The sequence below is a fragment of the Priapulus caudatus genome, unplaced genomic scaffold, assembly GCF_000485595.1.
Source record: "Priapulus caudatus unplaced genomic scaffold, Priapulus_caudatus-5.0.1 Scaffold501, whole genome shotgun sequence".
NCBI lineage: Eukaryota > Metazoa > Priapulida > Priapulimorpha > Priapulimorphida > Priapulidae > Priapulus > Priapulus caudatus.
The window spans coordinates 81,813-104,632 of record NW_014577562.1 but is presented as its reverse complement, the minus strand read 5'-3'; the positions used below and the strand labels follow the sequence as shown (position 1 = coordinate 104,632).

The window sequence follows — 22,820 nt, the reverse complement described above, 5'->3', positions numbered from 1 at the left end:
TTGAATGTCGTAGACATAACGATATTTTTCGTGTTCCACCCGCTTGTAACGCTGCAACCCGTTACAGGCTATGCCAAAAAGCGTACAATTCCCCCCCCACCACGACGCCAGTACAGAGTTACGCGGCTGGCATATTAATCGGCTCACGGCCCTAGTCTGCGGCTAGATATTCCGCCTGCGCCTATGGGCCAGATTAGTTGAGGCGCTATATCTACGCTGATATTAATCGCTCGCCGGCCTGATATTACATAGATGGTCAAACTCGCGCTTAGAGGATGCCGCGCCCCTAGATATTGCGCCTGGCCTATGAGGGCCCAGTTAGTGCAGGCCCGCACTGTCTACACGGATATCGCTCGCCCCCCCCGCTGAGATGTTACGCCCATGGATAATTACGCCGCTGCCTATTAGGGCCCAGGTTGTGCGGCGCATAGAATATCAATCATGTCTAGTTATTGCCGCCTCACGCATGTGGCCCCAATTAGAGCAGAGGCTTAATATCTAAAGCGGCGGCACATCCGAAGGTGGCCTTCATATCCCATATGCAAACGCGAAGCATGCCGCATGCTTCACGCATACGCGAGGCCGAGCCGGTTTAGATGACCTGAATCGCGTTTATAAATAATTGGTTGTGACGCCATGTGCAGCCGCCAGTTCAGTAACCTGAATCGCCCTTTATAATTGCTTTGTTGACGCCCGACCGGATGCCGTTTATGACCTTAATCGGCTAATAAGTGCCTGTTGACACCAAATACGGCTGCGCGCCGCCCGAGCCGTGCCCTGTGGGTATAAAAAAAACGCGAGCGCGAAGGCGTATTGCGGGGACTCCGCAGCAACCGCGCTTTACGACAGGCACGGACCGAGCCACTGTAACCTTCCGCAATAAAGTACTGTCTAGTCATGGAAATATCTGACTTCTATATATCGATATGTGTTTTTGGCTTCACACACATTCTACTGCATACAATTAACAATAGCCCTCAACACACCTAGCGTTAAAACTTAAACGTTACATTGGTGCCGTGACCAGATTCGAACCTGGGTGCGCGGTACTCCCTTGCCCGCTACTACCGCTACACGATCACTCGGCCCATACATCGTGCCAAGCACTCACTTCAGCGTCTTACTTGAGTCTGACTGACGATCCGGCCCCTCCAGACGCATAACAATACAAAGCTACCGACCACCCCTGCCACGGGCAAGACCTCGATTCACTATTTTCCGAGTATGCCCCGCTAACCATTCTCGAAACCACAACAGCCGAATGGGTTCCTTCGACCCAATAACGCCTACCCTTCAGTCCCACCGCAACGAACTTCCAGGTCCTACCTTGTCTCCAAGACCCCATCGCCCCCACCTCGGCATAGTACGATCCCCCCCTCAAGGCTCGACATCACCCAAATAACTCGGCCGACACACCTTTCCGACCCCCCATCCCAAAGGCTTCCCCACTGACTCCCATACTTACCGGCCCCATATCTCTCTCGCGCTCCCACCAGTGCGCCGCTCTACACCCACACCAGTCCCCTGTCCAGCACCCCCACCTCGCGTCGTATAGATTCATCTCGGATGTACCATTTCCGTGATTTCAGCGAGCGAGTACCCTATCAATAGCCTATTATTTGTAATCATACCGGCATAAGGATAGTTTTATAGCATGGACGACGTGCAGTGTGTGCACCGCTAGCACTAGTCTTGCTACTCCATAGAGATCATTGTATCACTTCGTATTCGTAAAGCGCACTATCGCGAACATGCGCTCCAGCTATTTCCATGTATTCCGATGACGCCGTTTACAGCGCTACTCGTACACTACTTATTCCGCGGCTCTAATAAAATGTTACCGCGCTCTCTAACCGGTTCACGCCGCTATGCCGGCAGGCCGCTAATGACATAGTATCATGTATGATTGTTCATTAATGTTATCAGGACCATATTGTCCTCAACGGTCACGACGGGCGGGATGCCCGCTGCCGCCGTCCACCCCCCCCCCCCCCGCAATCTCCACGCCCCAGCGGGTGTCGGCAACGCCTGCACCTGCGCGCCCTCATGTCTGCGGCCGCCATCTGCCCACTGCCCCCCGCCGAGTGCCGCGGCGGCTGCCCGCGCTGCCCGCCCTCTGCTCAGAGGCCGCCGTCGCCTACACCGGATGCTGCGCGCCCTTTCCCGAGTGCCCTGCCACCTGACATCGTCGGCGCGGCCTACGCAACGCTGCCCGCCTCAACGACCGTCCGGCCGTAGTCCCTTCTGCGACTGCCGCCGCCTGCTTCTGCACAGCGCTGCCAATTTGCGCCGCCCTGCCCGTCGCCGCGGCGCCAACATACCAGGGCGCTCCAGCCAGCCGGAGCCGGACGTACGCGATATTGGCCATGGCTGCCACCACCACGGCCAGGCGGGTGCGAACACACCCGCCCGGCCGGAGGGCAGCCGATCACCCACAACACCTGGAACGGTGACCGGCCCAGTCTACAATGAGCGAGTACTACCGCTGGCCCCTTCACCCGATGGAGGACCCTTCCATGCGAGAATGAGGACGAAGGACGACCAGCTGCCAGGAAGAGCTGCAGCCCGCCAGCGCGAGGCCGACGAAGACGTACACCCACGTACCGCGCCTTCCATGAGGGGAGCAAGCGACCGAGCGACGACCAGCTGCAGGAAGAGCTGCAGCGCCAGCGCGAGGCCGACGAAGACGTATGCCCACGGTACCGCGGCACCGTCATCACCCCGAACACTACACGGGGCGACCCTTCTTCGGATGCGGGACTAATGCATGGCATCAATCCCGCCCCCGTCGTCGTCGACGGCAGCCTGCAATTCGACCTCGAGCTGGATGAGGACCTGGACTTCAACGAGAGCAGTCGTCGGCCTCCTTCGTCGCGGGCGGGGGGACACCGTGGACGACCCGCCTGCCGCTCTACGACGTTTCGCAGGTCAGCCGCAGGCGGATGGCCCGACACCACGTTCAATGCCTCCCACGTCCGCCAGATGACCGCCATGGCCCTGGTCGACATGGCTGCCAGGGCCGCGATGGCTGAGTCACCCGCCTCCCCTCAGCGCTAGGAGGATTCGACTGGCCGCATTTTAGGGCCGTTAAACGCGGGTATCCGCTACCATTTATAGTTATACATTTACGGGTTTACGGGTTTACGGGTATCAGTAGCTCTGTACCGGTTGTGGGGTCATGGTTGCAGGCCACACCGTAGTATGATTTGTAGATTATAAATCTTATGTATCGGTGGTAGCCTATGGTCGCGATTACCGTGACGCCGTGCGACCAGCCAGGAGACTGGCAGTCGATGCTCCGTAAAACGCGACATCGGTCTAGTGGGAGGTTCCACCGCGAAAGTGTAACGCCTGCAAAGCGTTACAGCGCAATAAAGGCCCTACAAATTCCCCCCCACCACCGACCGCAGTACAGATGTTACGCGGCTGGATATTAATCGCTCACGGCTAGATGCGGCTAGATATTGCGCCTGGCCTATAGGGGCCCAATTAGTGAGGCGCAATATCTACGCGGATATTAATCGCTCGCGGCTGGATATTACATAGATGTCACTCGCGCTAGAGATGCGGCTAGATATTGCGCCTGGCCTATAGGGGCCCAGTTAGTGAGGCGCAATGTCTACACGGATATCGCTCGCCGGCTGGATGTTACGGCCCATGGCATATTACGCTCTGCCTATAGGGGCCCAGGTGGTGCGGCGCATAGATATCAATCATGTCTAGTTATTGCGCCTCACGCATGTGGGCCCAATTAGAGCAGAGGGCTTAATATCTAAAGCGGCGTCACATCGAAGTGGCTTCATATTCCCCATATGAACGCGAAGGGCATGGCGCATGCTTCACGCATACGCCGAGGCCGAGCCGGTTTAGTGACCTGAATCGGTTTATAATTGGTTTGTTGACGCCATGTGAGCCGGTTCAGTAACCTGAATCGGTTTATAATTGGCTTGTTGACGCCGACGATGGACCGGTTTAGTGACCTTAATCGGTTAATAAGTGGCCTGTTGACACCAATACGGCTGCCGGCGGCGCGTAGCGTGCCTGGTGGGTTAAAAGCCGGGAGCTGCGAGCGGTATTCGGGGAGGACTCGCAGCAACCGCGCTGTTACGACAGGCACGGACCGAGCACTGTAACCTTTTTCGCCCAATAAAGTACTTCTAGTCATTGGAAATATCTGACCTTCTATTGATCGTTATAATGTGTTTTTGGCTTCACACAGCATTCTACCGACTTCATACACTTAACACCATAGCTCAACAACTAGCGTTAAAACTAAACGTTACACCGTCCCTTAGCATTGTTTTGCCACCAGACATAAGGCTGCCTTGCGGTGACGAGCTTTGAAGTGAAAAAAACCATCCGGCGAAATGAGGACCAATAGTTGCATGCAGTCATTACTTTTGTACACAACCATGCATACGAGCAACATTGTAAACCCCGGCCTCCCTGATTTTATCACCATATGAACTGATTGTTTGACACTCGTCGCGATTTCGCAAAGCATATTCTTGACTTTTCGTTTGGGAAACACCTTTACCGAAGTAATTAGACACAATGTCTGGCCTTCTGACAGACATTATTAGAGTCAGTGGCATTAAAATGATTGAAAATTTTAACAAAATCATGCCTATGAAAAAGTGCTCTGGCAAGCCTAAAATAGCTCCCTTGTAAAAAAAATTACGAGAGCGCTTTTTTTCATACAAAATCAAAAGAGCTCTCGGCTAAAAAAAAGTAATTTTTAGGCTGCTGCCGTTTGCATACGCAGGTCTCACCTTGTCGTCGAAGAACAGTGCACGCTAGCAGGGAAGAGCGCACCGATAATGGATCGACCTGACTGGACATCTGACACTGATACATTTAAATTATGGTCGATGCCATGCCCTCTAAAAGTGCTTTTCCTTAGCAATACCGCATCCGTTTATTGAGCAGCCTTACACACTGACACGTTAACGCCATTTGGTTCGCGCCATTTTACTCGCGCTCTCTGGACGGAAACTCCTCCCGACCTTTGACCTTAGGCCTAAAGCGGCCATGCGCCAGTGTTAAACTGTCACACGGGCTGTATATAGTCAATGGGGGCCCGCCGGTGTGTGCTGTCAGCTGTAGTGCGGGCTTGTTTCTTCCTTTGCTGCAGTGCTGGTGCCTACGACGTGCCAGATGGTGCTAGCTGGATTTTTCAGACGGGGGGGGGGGGGCACACATCTTTCGGTGCGGGCACAATATTTATATATGGTTATAACTTTTCATCGTATACTTTCTAACGCATTGTTTTATTCATTTTTTTTAATCAAGCATGAATTTCATGGGGGGGGGGCACCTGGGGGGACAGAAAATTTTGGAGGCAACGTCCCCCCTTCCCCCTTAGCTACGCGGCTACGCCCCTGCCGACGCTGCAAGTCGGTAGAGGCTGGTATCGGTACATATCATTAGTCATACTCACAGGCACTTGAAAGCATATCACTGTAAGCGCACGGCGCCGCCAATTGCGGACACTAATACATAAGATATAAGAGGCAGAAAGTCGAAATGCGTGCCGCCAGGAAGTTGCGCTCGGGGACGCTCGCTTGATTTCAACAGGCATTTCAACACAAATACTCAACCTCTTAACCGACTCCATCTTTGCTCCTAATTGAAGTACCAGTGCTTACTTCGTTGTAGAAATGATCATTGTCTCACTTCGCAGCGAGCTGGTCACGCCAAAAATTACCGAATTAGATCATGAAATTCTCGCGATCTCTAGGACTTTGCTTGCGCGTATTGGAACACATTGAAGTACAGGCGGAAAGGCGGCGCCACTTGCATGCTTGGCGTAAACCACACACGTGCTTTCCAATGGAATGTGATTACAATCGCGCGCAAGCAGCTAGAGATCGCCGAGATTTTCATGATTAATTCCGTGATTTGCGTGGACACAGCTCTTGCTGCGAAGTGAGGACCATGATATTCTCTACAACAAGTAAGCACGTTGTTACTTCATAGGAGCAAAGTGGAGTTCGCAAGGTGAGTATTTGTTGTTTGAAATCCCTGAATGAAATCAGCGAAGCGTCGAGCAATTCCTGTCGCGCACGCTTTCGCACCTGCTCTTATATCTATGTATTATGTGTACGCGCAATGGCGGCGCCGTCGCGCTTTACAGTTGATATGCTTCAAGTGCCTTGTGAGTATGACTATGAGTCATGTAAACCGACCAGCCTCTCGACTTGGCACGTCGCTAGTGGGCGTAGCCGCCGTCTAGCTAAGGGGGGAAGGGGGACGTTGCCTTCCCACAAATTCTGTGCCCCCAGGTGCCCCCCCCCCCACTGAAAAAATTCATGCTTGATAAAAAAAAATTAATTAAAAACAATGCCGTTGAACAGATATACAATTGAAAAGTTATAAAATATATGAATATTGTGCCCCAACGAAAATGTGTGCCCCCCCCCCCCCGCTGAAAAAATCCTAGCTACACCACTGGCACGTCGTAGGCACAGGCACTGGCAGCAAGAACCAAAGGCCCGCACCTACCAGCTACAGCACACACGCGCCATTTGACTATATACACCCGTGACAGTTTTAACACTCGTGCGCATTGCGCGTTAGCTAAGGTCAAAGGTCGGAAGGAGTTTCCGTACCCAGAAAAGGCGAGTTAAAATGCCATGGCGAACAATGGCGTTTAACGTGTAGTGTGAAAGGCGCTGCCTCAAACGGATCGTATTGGCTTAGAAAGACTTTTAGAGCATGCATCGACATAATTTAAATGTATCAAGTGTCATGTCACTCAGGTTCATCCATTATCGGTGCTCTATTCCCTGCTACGTGACTGGTTCTTCGACAGCAAGGTGAGCGACCTCGTATGCAACGCAGGCAGCCTAAAAATTACTTTTTTTTTTACGAGAGCTCTTTTGATGTTGTGATGGAAAAAGAGAGCGCTCTCGTAAATTTTGTTTACGGGGAGCTATTTAGGCTTGGGCCAGAGTACTTTTTCATAGGGCATGATTTTGTTAAAAATTTTCTCATCTTTAATGCACTGACTCTAATAATGTCTCAGAAAGCCAGAAATTGTGTCTAATTATCGTAAAGGTGCTTTCCCAAACGAAATCAAGAGTTATTTGCTTTGGCGAAAATGCGACGAGGTCTACAATCACTATCATAATGGTGATAAAAATCAGCGGAGGCGGTTTACATGTTGCTGTATGCATGTGTGTCAAGTATGACTGCATGCACTGATTGTCTCATTCGCATGGTTTTTTTCATTCAAAGCTCGTCACAGCAAGGCAGCTTATGTCTGTGCAAAACAAAATGCAAGGACGGCTGTAACGTTTAGTTTATAACGCTAGTGGGTTGAGCTCATTGTTAAGGTATGAGTAGAATGTGTGTGAAGCCAAAACAACATATACGATAATAGAAGCTCAGATATTTACCAATGACTAGAATACTTTATTGCGGAAGGTTACATCGTGGTCGCGGTCGTGCCTGTCGTAAGCCCGGTTGCTGGCGGAGTTCCTCCCCAATACCGCTCGCGCTCCGGCTTTTATACCCCACAGGCCACGCTCGCGCCCGGCAAGCGTATTGGTGTCGCAACAGGTCCATTTTAAACGATTAAGGTCACAAACCGGTCCATCGGTCAGGCGTCAACAAGCCCAATTATAAACCGATTCCGGTTACTGAACCGGCTCACATGGCGTCAACAAACCAATTTATAAACCATTCAGTCACTAAACCGGCTCGCCTCTGGGCGTATTGGCGTTGAAGCATGCCGCCATGCTCTTCGCGGTTCATATGGGATATGAAGCCCACTTCGGATGTGACAGCGCTTTAGATATTAAGGCCTCTGTCTTAATTGGGCCCACCATGCGTGAGAGCGCAATAACTAGGACATGATTGATATCTATGCGCCGCACCACCTGGGGCCCTATAGGCAGAGCGTAATATCCATGGGCGTTAACATCAGCTGCGAGCGATATCCGTGTAGACATTGCGCCTCACTAAAACTGGGCCCCATATGGCCAGTGCGCAATACTAGCCGCATCTCTAGCGCGAGTGACATCTATGTAAATATCCAGCGGAGCGATTAATATCAGGATAGATATCTGCGCTCACTAATTGGGCCCCCATAGGCCAGGCCGCAATATTCTAGCCGCAGCTAGCCGTGAGCGATTTAAATCCAGGCCCGCGTAACTCTGTAACGCGTCGGGTGCGTGGGGGGGGAATTTGTAAGCCTTTATTTGGCCGTGTAACGCTTTGCAGCGTTACACTTCTCCCCCCACTAGACCGATGTCCGTTTTCGGACATCGACTGCCAGTCTCCTGGCTGCCGTACGCGTCACGGTAATCCGACATAGCTACCACCGATACAATAAGTTTATAATACACAAATCATACTACTGGTGTGGGTCTCAACCATGACCCCACACCGTACAGAGCTACTGATACCCGTAAACCCGTAAACCCGTAAATGTATAACTATAAATGGTAGCGGATACCCGCGTTTAACGGCGTCGTGAGAAATTGCGGCCAGTCGAATTCCTGCCTAGCGGCTGAGGGGGGCGGGTGACCTCCAGCCATCGCGGCCTGGCAGCCACTGGTCGACCAGGGCATGGCGCGTCATCTGGGGACGTGGGAGCATTGACGTGGGTCAGGGGCCATCCGCGCCGCGCTGACCTTCGAACTCGGTAGCGACAGCGGGTCGTCCACGGTGTCCGCCCCGACGAAGGCAGCCGACGTAGTTCCTTCGGTTGAAGTCCGGTCCTCATCCAGGCTCGAGGTCGAATTGCAAGGCTTTTGCCGTCGACGCGACGGGCGGGATTGATGATGCATTTAAGTCCGCATCCGAAGGAAGGGTCGCCGTGTAGTTGTAGGGTGGGTGATGACGGTGCCGCGGCGGTACCGTTGGGCAGTACGTCTTGTCGGCCCTCGCGCTGGCGCTGCAGCTCTTCCTGCAGCTGGTCGTCCTCGTCCTCTTCCTCCATGGAAGGGCCGCGGTGCCGTGGGTGTACGTCTTCGTCGGCTCGCGCTTGGCGCTGCAGCTCTTCCGGAGCTGGTCGTCCTCGTCCGTCTTCCTCCATTGGAAGGCGTCCTCCATGGTGAGGGGCCTCAGCGGTAGATACTGCTCATGGGACGGGGCCCGCTCACCGTCCCAGGGTGTTGAGCTGGGTGATCGGCTTTTGCCCTCGCGCCGCGGTTGTGTTCGTCACCCCGCCTGCCGTTGGTGGTCGGCAGCCATGCAATAATCCGTACGTCCGCTCCGGCTGGGCTGGAGCCTCGTTATCGCGTTGGCGCCGGCGACTGCAGGCGGCGGCAATTGCAGGCGCTGCAAGCAGGCGGCGAGTCGCAGGAAGGGGACTACGGCGGACGGTCGTTTGACCGCAGCGTTGGCGTGTAGGCGGCCGCCGACGATGCAGGTGGCGCACTCGCAGAGGGCCGCAGCTCGGGTGTAGGCGACGGCGGCCTCTGAGCAGAGGCGCAGGCCGGGCAGCGCGCCGGCAATCGGCGCAGTGCGCAATGGCGCGAGACAGAGGGCGCAGGTCAGGCGTTGCCGACAACCCGCTGGCGCTGGATGATTGCGGCGTGACGGCGGCAGCGCATTCACCGCCCGTCGTGGAGACCGTTGAGGACCAATATGGTCCTGATAATATTACATGAACATCATACATTGAATACATGTCATTAGCGGCCTGCCGGCATAGCGGCGTGAACCGGTTAGAGAGCGCGGTAACATATAAGCCGCGGAATAAGTAGTTACGAGTAGGCCGCTGTAAACGGCGTCATCGGAATACATGGAAATAGCTGGAGCGCATGTTCGCGATAGTGCGCTTTACGAATACGACAGTGATAACAATATCTCTATGGAGTAGCAAAGACTGTGCTAGCGTGCAACACACTGCACTCGTCATGCTAATAAAACTATCTTATTGCGGTATGATACAAATAATAGGCTATTGATAGGGTACGTCGCCTCGCTGAATACGGAAATGGTACTATCCGAGATTGAATCTATACGAACGCGAGTCGGGGGTTGCTGGACAGGGGACTGGTGTGGGCGTAGAGGGCGCCACTGGGTGGGACCGTGAGAGATATGCCGGTGTAAGTATGGGAGTCAGTGGGAAAGCCTTTTGGGGATGGGGGGTCGGATGTGTGTTCGCCGAGTATTTGGGTGATGTCGACATTAGGGGGGGATCTTACTATTTGCCGAGGTGGCGATGGGTCTTGGAGGACCAAGGGTAGACCTTGGGAAGTCGTTGCGGTGGGACTGAAGGGTAGCGTTATTGGGTCGAAGGAACCCATTCGCTGTTGTGGTTCGGAAATGAGTTGCGGATATCGGGAAAATAGTGACCGAGTCTTGACGTGGGCAGGGTGTCGGGTAGCTTGTATTGTTTATGCGTTCTGGGATGGTGAGCCGGATCGTCAGTCAGAATTCCAGTGACGCTGAAGTGACGGTGCTTGGCACGATGCTATGGCGAGTGATCGTTCTGTAGCGGGGGGGTAGTACCAAGGGGAGTAGCGCGCACCAGGTTCCGAAATCTCTGGGTCACGGGCACCAATTGTAACGTTTAGTGTTTTAATACGGCTAGTGATGTTGAGCTATTGTTTAATGTATTAAGTAGGAGATGTGTGTGAAGCAAAACATATACGTGAATTAGAATCAGATATTTACCATGACTAAGAAGTACTTTATTGCGGAAGGTTACAGTGCGGCGGTCGTGCCTGTCGTAAAGCCCGGTTGCTGCGGCAGGTCCTCCCCAATTACCGCTCGCGGCGCGGCTTTTATACCCACAGGCACGTCGCGGCCCCGGCACCGTATTGTGTTTTCCGAAGCAGGCCACTTATTTAACGATTAGTCACTAAAACGGTCCATCCGTGCGGGCGTCAACAAGCATTTATAAACCGATTCAGGTTACTGAACCGGCTCACCATGCGTCAGACAAACCAATTCATAAACCGATTCAGGTCACTAAAACCGGGCTCGGGGCCCGGCGTATGCGTTGAAGCAGTGCGCCTCCCTTCGCGGTTCTATGGGGATATGAAGCACTTCGGAGTGACGGCCGCTTTAGATATTAAGCTTGCTTCTATTGGGCCACATGCGTGAGGGCGCAATAAACTAGACATGATTGAATCTATCGCGCCGCACACCTGGGCCCCTATAGGGCAGAGCGTCGTAATATCCGATGGGCGTAACATCCAGCAGCGACGATATCCGTGTAGACATTGCGCCTCACTTAAACTGTGCCCATAGGCCAGGCGCAATATCTAGCCGCATTCTCATAGCCGCGAGTGACATCTATGTAATATCCAAGCACGCGAGCATTAATATCAGCGTAAGATTGCGGACCTCAGCTAATTGGGCCCCATTAGGCCAGGCGAATATTTCTGCCGAGCTAGCCGTGACGCGATTAATATCCAGCCGCGTGAACGATCTGTAACTGCGTCGGGGTGGGGGGGGAATTTCTGTAGCCTTTATTGGCCTTGTAACGCTTTGGCAGCGTTTTACAAACGGGTGGAAACAGAAAAATTTGATCGTGTATGTCTAGACATTCAATTAAAAAAAATCTTTGCTTTGCCGGAACAGGCAAATGCAATTGCAAGCTACTTGCCCGGGGGGAATTTTGTTTGCCCCGTGCCATCGGGGCAAGCGGGTTTGAAATCGAAGCACGGCACCGCAGGTTTCGAATTTCGGCTGTAAAATCTAGTGGACAAGCCAGGAACCATCAACTTCAGAAAGTTGGTGGACCAGCACAAAAATTTGGTGGTCCGCTTATTTACTAGCAGTGAGTAATAAAATAGTATATAAAGATAACCATTGGCATTAAAACAGCATACATGTAACTTAATTAGAGTTGGTCAAATAATGTTTCAATCTCTAGGAATGTCGGAGGAGGTATTACTTTAGTTTTTCTCCTCCCCAGTCCACGGTACCCCCATGCATAGATCTATGCTGCCGCACTTCCGCAAAGTTACAAGTGCCTAGAATCTTTAATAAGTATATACAGTTCACATTGCTTCTAGATATCTAATGAACTATATCTAATGAACGATATCTAATGAACGATATGTAATGAACGATATCTAATGAACTAATATCTAACTGAATAAAAACAGTCCACTTTCTACGTTAAGAAAAGTGACGAATTCAGTTAACAGCTTTGATTACGTGCGTGTAAGGTGTCACTGGTCGTGCCCTCACTCCCCACGGTAACCCCTGCGATATAAAAACTTATTGTTATGCGATCATAAAAACACTGCATGGGCTGCCCTACATGCCGGGCGATGCCGCAATCGATTTCTTAGACTGTCGCGAGTTTTTGTTCGTGTGGCGAATCATGCGTTGAGGGAGTTCATGCATCTCTATATGTTTTGGAAACCCCGTCTACGTTGAGGAACGGGTCGTATTATGCACTCCCGTTTATACAAGGACCTGTCTAAACTGCCGTTGCGATAACCGTAGTATTTCAGCGTAATATGAGGGGAAAAAGTGCCAGCCAGGAGGATCGGCAGTTTCCTAGAGATGGTGGCCCGAGCAAAAGCTTGGAGGGCCTCCGGGTCGGAACTAATTTCGAACGCTGCCGGCGGCACGGGAGCGATTTTTTCTCGTATCTTCCAAAATTTTCGCTCTCGTAATTGTCGTTACCAGAGCGTTTTGAAAGCTGACGGGAGCGAAATCGCTCGCCGCTCCCGTGTATTTTTTTCGCTGCAACGCAGATAACGCATCGAGATAAACAATATTGCGGAGTTTACTCACACATCCGGGCTCTCGCGGAGATGCGTAACTAATGGCGCAGAACATAGGCGCAGAACTGTCAATGGGTGTATTATCACTATATATAACAACATGGTGCCTAACTCGCCGCCGCACGGACCACAACTCACCATTTTCAATCAGTTACAACTCCGGTGTTCCTGCAGGTGACGCCACTTTCCAACTATTGTTGGAATTGCAGAAGACTGCTGAACAAGCTACACCCACCATTTTTGACAATCGGCCCGCCATAATGCGCTCAAATCACAGAAATTCCTCAAATATTTATGCGAAATGATCTTTCGAATGCTACCAGGCAAAAAGGCGAGCATGGCCAACCGCTGCATGGCGGCTGCGCTGATTGGCTGCAGCAAGTTCACGTGCGCCGCCACTTCGCCCAGTAATAGACAAACCCGCGCATCCCGCTAGGCAATACAGATCGACGAGCGTACAGCGAGAGAGAGGGTCCGTCTAACATGACTCACCCGCGATGTCAACAAACGTAGTTTCCCAGCCTGTCTGCACGTTTAACTTGCTGCAGCCAATCAGCACAGCCGCCAGCTGTACCACCAGAGTAGCCAAAAAAAAGGTAAATAACCACGAAATGTATTTACTAACAAAGTCTTAATGTTTCTCTAGCTACTCTATTTCATCTATAATCACCTGTAGCCTGTAGGGTCTAAATGCCGGTCAAATGCTCATCTGCAACACACAAATACACCACACGCTAGCTGCTGCACACTGACACATAAATATATAATCTAATAAAATTTATGTGTCAGTGTGCAGCAGCTACCGTGCGGTGTACTTGTGTGTTGCAGATGAGCATTTGACCAGCATTGACAGGTGATTATAGGCGAAATAGAGTAGAGAAACATTAAAGGCTCACAATGCGCATCCAAACGCTAATTTCTCCAGTACTAGACTAGCAAATACTTCGTGGCATGCATAATCACACTACCTTATGACAAAATAAACTCTAGTTCCCCCCATTTCACTGCGCGTTGTCTTATAAAAGGTATTTGAAAATAGCTCCAATGTTTTTCAAATTCTCCGATGTTGTTGACACGTTTGCGTTGCTCTGCCAGGCAACCGTCCAGCGGGTGTAGCAAAGATTTCTACGGCCCGTGTGCGTTTTTCGCTTGCACGCTCTAGCGCAATGTTCGCGCTGTTAGCGATATCAAGCCTAAAATCAATACGTTATTTTCACGTTTATTACGCTGCCTATTATTACTTTCTCAATAGTCTTTGATGTTACATACACTGCAGTTCACAATACTACAACTATCTTAAAATGTAAACGACTACATATAATAGACACGGGACAAACAATTCCTTGCTCAACACCCTGTAGCAACATGTGAGGCTAAGTTGTTTCAAACAATTTAGCGTTTGCGCCAGAATGCCAGTTTTCTCACCTCTTTCTTGTGGGTTTTAAGCAAACGCGCAGTGGAATGGGTGGAACTAGAGTTTATTTTGTCATAAGGTAGTGTGATTATGCATGACACGAAGTATTTGCTAGTTTAGTACTGGAGAAATTAGCGTTTGGATGCGCATTGTGAGCCTTTAAGACTTTGGTAGTAAATACATTTCGTGTTTATTTACCTTTTTTTATTGAGACGTTCCAAGTGCCTGTGGTCAGTAGGCTCCTGCTGCTGATGGCTGATGCTGATACAATGGCAATGGCAATGCCCTGTCCTCCGCCTCTGGCTCTGATCACATCACTGAGTGACTGAACCACCGTCTAGTCCGAGTGACCTTCTCTTCATAAAAATGTGTCTTCAAAGTCTAATGTACTAATGTACTACATCGAAGACGCAGAGAGATTAAAGTTGATCAAATGGATAGAACAACAATCACATAGGAACTTAGAAAAAGGCATTGAAACAATGTCAATACATTTAAAAGCAAATTAAAAATTTATTTAATATTAAAAATTAAAAACAAAAGTTCAACTTTAATATGAATTATGAATATGTCCAATACTATAGGTGAACCCAAATTTAGCCTGGACGGTTTTACCTTTCTAAATATCGTTGTTTTCGCAAGTAATAAGCCTATGACTGAGTAAACGGGTTATCACTGTCTGAGATAAGACCAGGCCCAAAGGGTAACTGAAGCAGATGGGGTCGTTGTCGTATCAGGTACTACAGATATGTACCCGAGGTAGTTTTAGGTTGTTTAGTATTATGTTTATATTTTTATATGAGGTATGTTTAGGTTTAGGGTTAGTGTTAGTGTTAGTGTTAGGGTTAGTGTTAGGGTTAGGGTTAGGGTTAGGGTACACTTATGTAGTACAAGTCTGGTACACTTTGTGTATATATATATATGTACCTCGGGTACATATCTGTAGTACCTGATACGACAACGACCCCTTCAGCACAACTGCAGGCTTATTAGTTTCCCAACCTCCTCGGGCTATAAAATACATGGCCTGGACGCCAAAGTACAAAGCTGGTTTCACCGCACACTGGCTTTTAATGAAACTCCTGCCTATATAAAACCCTGAGTCGGTACATAGTGACGCCATAAATTCACTTATATGGGTAATTTATATAGAGAAACTGCTGCAAGTGTTTACTTTAGATCGGTGTTAGTAGTCGCCTCTGTAGAATGGATACACGTGCATGGAGGATCCGTTTGTCATTTCCTTTAGCTTGGGACACACTAGGCGAATTTGGAGGCGAATGATTCGCCGCGGGCGACTGAGTGGACATACTAGGCGAATAAGAGCGCGATTCATCGGCGATTTTTGCCCCGCTGCAACACTAAAACACTAGATACTAAACACTAGATGCTCGCGCCACCTAGATTGATAGTCACATGATTGAAAATGGCACCGTTTGATTGGCTGATGAATCGCCCAATTTTCATGTTTGATAATCGGGCGATTCAGTCACCTGAATGGAAATTTGGCAGTGACTGATTGGACACACTAGGCGAATTTTGCCGGCGAATGATTCCCCCAGCTCAGTCACCGGTGAAAATCGCCTAGTGTGTCCCGGGCTTTTCAGTGTGATTTATGTAGTAGAAGCACTTATATACAATAGTCTATTTAGGCAAATTTTGGTAATCCTCTTGAGTATCCTTTATATACATTTTTAATTGTGTTATATTTCAGACATGATATAGTTACTCACGTAACTTGTAAGTCCTATACATTTCTACAGGCAGACTATATATATAGTGACTGGTCCGGCATGCCATCGACTGGTCGTTTGCTCATTAGACCCCGCGGGGATCTTCAACCAGCAAGCAATGGAGAGCCGGGCGTGGGTGCGCATGGGTTCCGTACTGCCTCCATCGTGGATGTCCAGTACTCGTATCCGGTGGGCGAGTTATACTAAAATAAAGCTGGGTTTACACTGCCAACTTTGTGTTTGGTGAATTTGCGAATTGTACCAACTTCGCAATTTTGCAACTGACAATCGGCAGTGTAAACGCAAAAGTTGCGCGTCCAACCGATCGATAGCAGCTAGTTGGGAGATTAGAACATGTTCTAATTCGGCAATTCGCCAACTCAAAGTTGGCAGTGTAAACCCAGGTTAATGCGTGTAGCGGGTGTTCAAGCTAGACCGGTTTTGCAGTGGCAGAGGGAAATAACTCGCTAACAATGTCACAAGGTTGAACTGATAGTTTGTATTGATTGCGTGGAAGGTGCAAAGTCAGTGACAGGCTGATGAAATAGTGCAGTCGAATCTACTCTTTGCAAATCTAGTCGCGGACGTTTGTTACAAAGCTTTACTCTCACTACTGTACTATAATATTGTGAAATGTTACCTATCCTTCACTGGGTATGACTTTTAACAGCATTTCTTTTGAACTGGCAGTAGACTGTTCTGATACATTTTTGCGATGTTAAATGCCTGAGTGACGAGTATTGTCCCGCTCTGCAAGGCGTTCTTTGGAATTTGTCGGTGGAGTAACTAATGCGAATGCATAACCCTGGCTGTTTTTAGTTGAAGATTCTGGTTCCGCGTCATGCCAGCTCCACGGCGAGCATGTGGGTCTATTTCATCACGTACGGTGGTGGACTGGTGCAGGGAGACCACTTGTCTATCAGTGTTGATATAGAAGACCAGTGCTGTGTTGTCATCACTACACAGGGCTCAACAAAGGTTAGACTAGAGCACTGGAATACTAATGCTGAATTCTACACTAAGAGCATTCCTGCTGATGAGCACGAATGTCAGCACGAATAATTAATAGTATATAGATATACACTTGATGTCGATCGGATATATATATATATAATTATTATATATCATGACGGCCGCGCCGCACCTAATATATATATTCATTATACCATATATATATATAACTACTCACTACTATATATATGACTAGACTATAATACTATAATAGGTTATATATATACATATATATATAACCTATATATATATGGATCGGCAATTATTTGTTTGTTATGCGTATACACACAAGTCTGAATTATAATTCTTTTACGATAGTATAGCAACTTTGGGATTGTTTAGGGGTTGTATAAGTTTGTCTCCAAGTTAAAATACCAGACTATATGCAGTAGCATATGAGTAAAACATTACATAAGCTGGCCCTAATCACAAGCTTGGCGGTGATGACCTGCTTATCGGTGGCTGCTGTCTTGTGTTTCTTCTGTACAATAATAGTAATACCCAGGGTACAAGTAATATGTTCCATAAAAATCGTTTCTAATGTGAAAATCTGCAATGTGATCACGTTTTTCCCCAACGAATCCCGTTATGTATGCAGAAATGTGTTCCTACCCTAGACAAAATCTTTAAGCTAAAATTGAGCAATGTTGCATGCTGTCGCGGGTGCAGGTGTACAAATGCGAAGACGACTTGGGTGACGAAACAAGAGCTGCGCTCGCGGTGGTGCGGGTCCATGTTGAGCATTCTTCCAGATCCGGTCGTTTGCTTTGCCGACGCGAACTACTCACAGACACAGGCACGTGATGGCTTTTTTAGTAGCCGTTTTTTTATTTAATTTATTATTAATGAATCTATATATGCGTCTGTAATGGTATATTTTGTTTGTATGCACATATTTTTATTCGCACGTATCAGCAGTAGTAGCTTCTCCAGATAATTGCTTTTAATTTTTTTTTGAGAACTTTTCGATTTAGTTTGGAAGCAGGGCATGAATCTTCATGCGTATGTAATCAGGAGTACCGCAATTAACAAATTATTATTTATTATAATTTGCTAATTGTGTTACTACTGACATAATTCGTATGCCATATGCTAGGCTAACGCTCCCGTTAGGAGTGTTTCCCCAACCTTTCGATCACTCATTAATGATTAATTCGATTAAATGATGATACCCTATACCCTAACCCTAACGACATAGAGTGACATTAAAATCACAAACTAAATAAGTGACCATGACCCATATAACTAATATATCATCAATGTATTCAATATTATTACAATAATACATATATATCAATATACTAGCTATTATCGTCATATTCATATAATTATAATATGTTATCATGGACCATTAATGACCATAAAGTTGGGAAACACTGCCCTATGGAGTAAGTTCACCCATACCTGGTAGATGCCTCATCTGTAAGATGAGTGAATGCATATCTGTACATCGGTGTGTATATATATATGTGTGTATTTATGTGTGTGTGCATGTATATCTATTTATGTATCGCTATATAGGTGATAGAGCTAACGCCATCATCGAATCTCGTGCTGTTGGACTGGTTAACTGCTGGCAGGATTGCTCTAGGAGAAAATTGGGCATTGAAAAAGTATGGACGCTTCGCTATACTACTGTAGGCCCTATACGCCATATTTTTCGCATACAGACATTTTCGCGAATTATTTCTTGATGGGCAATTTCACGAGTGGTTAATTTCGCGGTCAGTGAATTATGAGTTATTCGGTATTATTGGGTATGAATTATTTGCGTGTTGTTATTTTCGCGGTCGGGGACGCATTCGCGAAATTCGCGAAAATTAAACCACCGCGAAATATACAGCTTATGCAGTAACCGAAAGCCATTGCTATGTGTGTGAATAGACACTTTCCCAACCTACTTAGTTTTACTCGAGAATATACGTTTAGTAGCTGACTTGGTCTCGGTGTAAACTGCAATGTGCTGTCTTGTATTTCTTCTGTACAATTATTATACCCTGTGTTCTGTAAGTAATATGTTCCGTAAAAATCGTTTCTAACTTTAAAATCTGCAATGTGAATCACGTGTTACCCCAAGTTAACGAATCCCGTTATGTATGAATTTCGGAGATGTGTTGCTATACCCTACACAAAATCTTTAAGCTAAAATTGTGCACTAGAAGGACCGTTATGAATGCAAGTAAACATTTTTAAATATATATATATTGATTATAAAATGACGTGATGCAATATCGTGGTAATATTGGGGAGGGAAAGGGAATTGGGAATCAGAGTAACTGGGAAGGAGAGGGAAGAGTACTATTACTAGTAATCTCGCTTCTCTCGTCACTATCATCGTTGGGATTTTGGTGTTTTAGGCTCTGACCTGGAGACACAAAATTGATCTAAAGTTGGTCGACGTCTACTTCAGATGTTCTCTTTGTACAGATCACTGTAGCAGCTATAAGGTCGATACTATATGTGTATATAAATGATAAATAATACTAGGTGCGGGGAAGGGGGAATGATTGCAGGTACGTGCACTTTTCATAAACAGTGCAAGCATAGATCAAACACACTCTAATAAATATGATAGCGGAAAATTATAGCTGTGAAGAATCACTCGCCGAACGTTTTGGTAGCTGGCTGCATATTTAGTGCATAAATTTTATAATATGTACGGGCGATTGAGCGTGCCAATTTTTGTGTAAAATAACCCAATCAATCTTTTTGAAAAGTGTCGGAAGAGCAAACTTACGTGTCGTATCCTGTGTTTAGTGGTTATAATTTATAAGTTATGTATGGGCGTGATGTATCTTGATTTTTAGTCATATTTCAGAAATTTCATATGGGAACATTTTCGTAACCTTAATTGTCATAATGTAGGATAGTACTGTATTAATTAATAAGGCTAAATTAGTTTTATAAGAAGCTTCTTTGCTATTATTAAATGTGGAAACAACTTCAAATAGATTTAACCAAATAACGTCTATTGTGTCTGATGTTTGATTTGATCGAATCCATTTTAGAAGCCAGACAGTTACTCTTAAAAAAAATTCAGTTCAAAACAAAAAGTAAAAACTCTGTCTCAGTCTTCTGAGACATATGGCTTATTAACTGTGGTTGTCTTTTCGTTTCACACAGATTGTGTTCGTCGAGCAAGATATACATAGATAACGTTCTCATAGTCAACGAGTCAGTGACACTAAGTGACACCCCGACACTGACGCTGCGTGAAAGCATGGGAGAATATAAGGTATGGAGCTGTAAAATGCATCGAGTAACTCGGACCCATGACCACGATCCCCATATTGCATGTCTGTAACTACCAAAGTCATGCAAGGTCACCTTAGCTATTAATTACGACCCCCATATTGCATGTCTGTAAGTCCCAAAGTCATGCAAGGGCACTGTAGCTATTAATTACGATCCCCATATTGAATGTCTGTAAGTCCCAAAGTTATGCAAAGTCACCATAGCTATTAATTACGACCCTTGTTACAGTGCCAGCTACATTTCAGGGTTTAAACTGGACAAAAGAAAATTGTTAGCAATTTGCTAATTTGACCTGAAAATGTTTAGCCAAATTTGACTAATCATGTAGTATAGTCGTATGTGTGGTGAAGGCCACTTTGATAATCTTCGGTCTTTTCCGGAAAAGTTTCGGTACTGGGTAAATAATGAATACACGCAGTGTACCGCATGCTTCGGGGTACCAAATAGCGGTCTCGTGTTGAATTCGAGCGGCCCACGAATTAACTTGTAGCGGTCGCTAGTGGGTAGAATTTTAGTTCAGCCTGAAGGGCCTAATACCTTTAGCTTTTTGGCGAATTTATGATGACATTTTTTCGCCAAATTCAACTTTAATTCGCATTCGACGAATTAGCGATCGACAGCCTGCATTTACAGTTTGCAGCAGCGGTACATGCTACTCTGCAGGCGTGTCACTAGGATGTTCGGTCGATTGATTGCTCGTCAATCACTTAGTCAAATATGTGTTGAACAGGCTGGAACGTAACAGGAGTACGCTTTCAGCGCGGAGCCGATCTGTAGTTTGTTTGAACTATTTCATGTCGGAAAGCCGATCTGCATGTTTTTCCCTTATGAAAGCTTCGACAGCTATTGGCTCTACTGAGTATGCTCAACAAGGTTTTACTCGTTCTATATCGTAGTGGCAGTTTTCGCCACCTAAATTTGGCGTTATTTATAAGGGATCAATCTTGCGTGTTAAATAAACGTTCGGAGACCAGGCACCACGTTACCTTTCAAGAAGATATCGCACATGATTGCATAGTGGTAATTTATAATTTAGCCCATTCATGAAAGTCAATATTTGCCTTCATAGAAGTAGGTATACAGACCGTGTTCTGTTAAATGAGACGGGCATGTGTTATCAGATTGTGCACGTGATGCTCACGTGAAGTCGTATATAGTGCATATACTCGTATATAGTGCGTACGCGCGTATATAGTGCGTACACTCGTATATAGTGCGTACGCACGTATATAGTGCGTACACTCGTATATAGTGCGTACGCACGTATATAGTGCGTACACTCGTATATAGTGCGTACGCGCGTATATAGTGCGTATACTCGTATATAGTGCGTATACGCGTATATAGTGCGTATACGCGTATATAGTGCGTATACTCGTATATAGTGCATGTACTCGTATATAGTGCGTATACGCGTATATAGTGCGTATACTCGTATATAGTGCATATACTCGTATATAGTGCGTATACGCGTATATAGTGCGTGTACGCGTATATAGTGCGTATACGCGTATATAGTGCGTATACGCGTATATAGTGTGTATACGCGTATATAGTGCGTATACTCGTATATAGTGCGTATACTCGTATATAGTGCGTGTACACGTATATAGTGCGTATACTCGTATATAGTGCGTATACTCGTATATAGTGCGTATACTCGTATATAGTGCGTGTACGCGTATATAGTGCGTATACTCGTATATAGTGCGTGTACGCGTATATAGTGCGTATACTCGTATATAGTGCGTATACTCGTATATAGTGCGTATACTTGTATATAGTGCGTACATACTCGTATATAGTGTGTATTTCATGTGGGAGTGCAAACCGCGTTTTGGCGTCGATAGATGTGAACGTAATGACATTATCCGATGTCTAATGGTGGCTGAAACATTAGCTTCTACATGCAGCAGTGACCTACAGCCTTATTGGTTCACCAGATATAAACTCTATCCCTGAATCAACATCATAAAAGGGAAGTGAAGTCGGTGGCGGTGACGCCGTGTGCTGTTTCTCTACTGCCTCGTGGAATGATGTCACAATGTCTCAGTCGACAACGTTTATCGATCTTTGCGTGTACTTACAAAACTTCAGTTCAATCCGAAATTCATCCGTTACGTTGTTCCGTACACTATGTTCCTTCCGCCGTTTCTTGTACTTGTGGCGTGCTGTTTTAGATTGATGTTCTAGGTTCGTGGTAGCATGACCGCACGCTGCCCTGTTGGTTGGAAGAAAAAAATGGCCACCCAAGAGTAAAACGATCCGTTGATGGATTTTTCGCCGCGAGTAAATCTGATTCAATCCTATTTATTCCGAGAGCGCATGCATTCACGCGCGCAAAGAACAGCAACCGTTGGATGTTCAATCTAGGCAATCTATTAGGTCGTAATGGAAGGATAGTAGCTACTGGAAGATGAGAAATTACGATCATAGAGCTATTTGGACGTCGCGTGACAATATTCAGTGTGACTATGCTAGTAATGCCCCAGGATACAATGATACATCTTCCCATGTACTGTACATAGGGAGTGAGAATATATTACGGCCAAATATGTAGTCTTTTGAATTAAATAAAAAAAAATATTAAAATGAAATTTGATTAAATGTATTTTAAATTATCCTTATTAATGCTTACACTTGTTTTATCGTATTGATCAGCTGCTTGAGTTTTATTTTTTATTACGTTGAAGAATTTGCTAA

General features: G+C 47.0%; 1 protein-coding gene across 1 annotated transcript in view; it reads left to right on the top strand.

The window, feature by feature from the left end:
- Positions 1-22,820, top strand: part of LOC106811064 (urease accessory protein D-like) — a gene marked incomplete at its 3' end in the record, with an annotated part of 25,678 nt that overhangs the window by 404 nt on the left and 2,454 nt on the right. Inside the window, 5 exon segments of the mRNA XM_014814589.1 lie at positions 15,882-16,040; positions 16,671-16,829; positions 17,532-17,658; positions 18,384-18,475; positions 19,986-20,097. Of these exon segments, the coding sequence (XP_014670075.1) occupies positions 17,596-17,658; positions 18,384-18,475; positions 19,986-20,097 (267 nt within the window).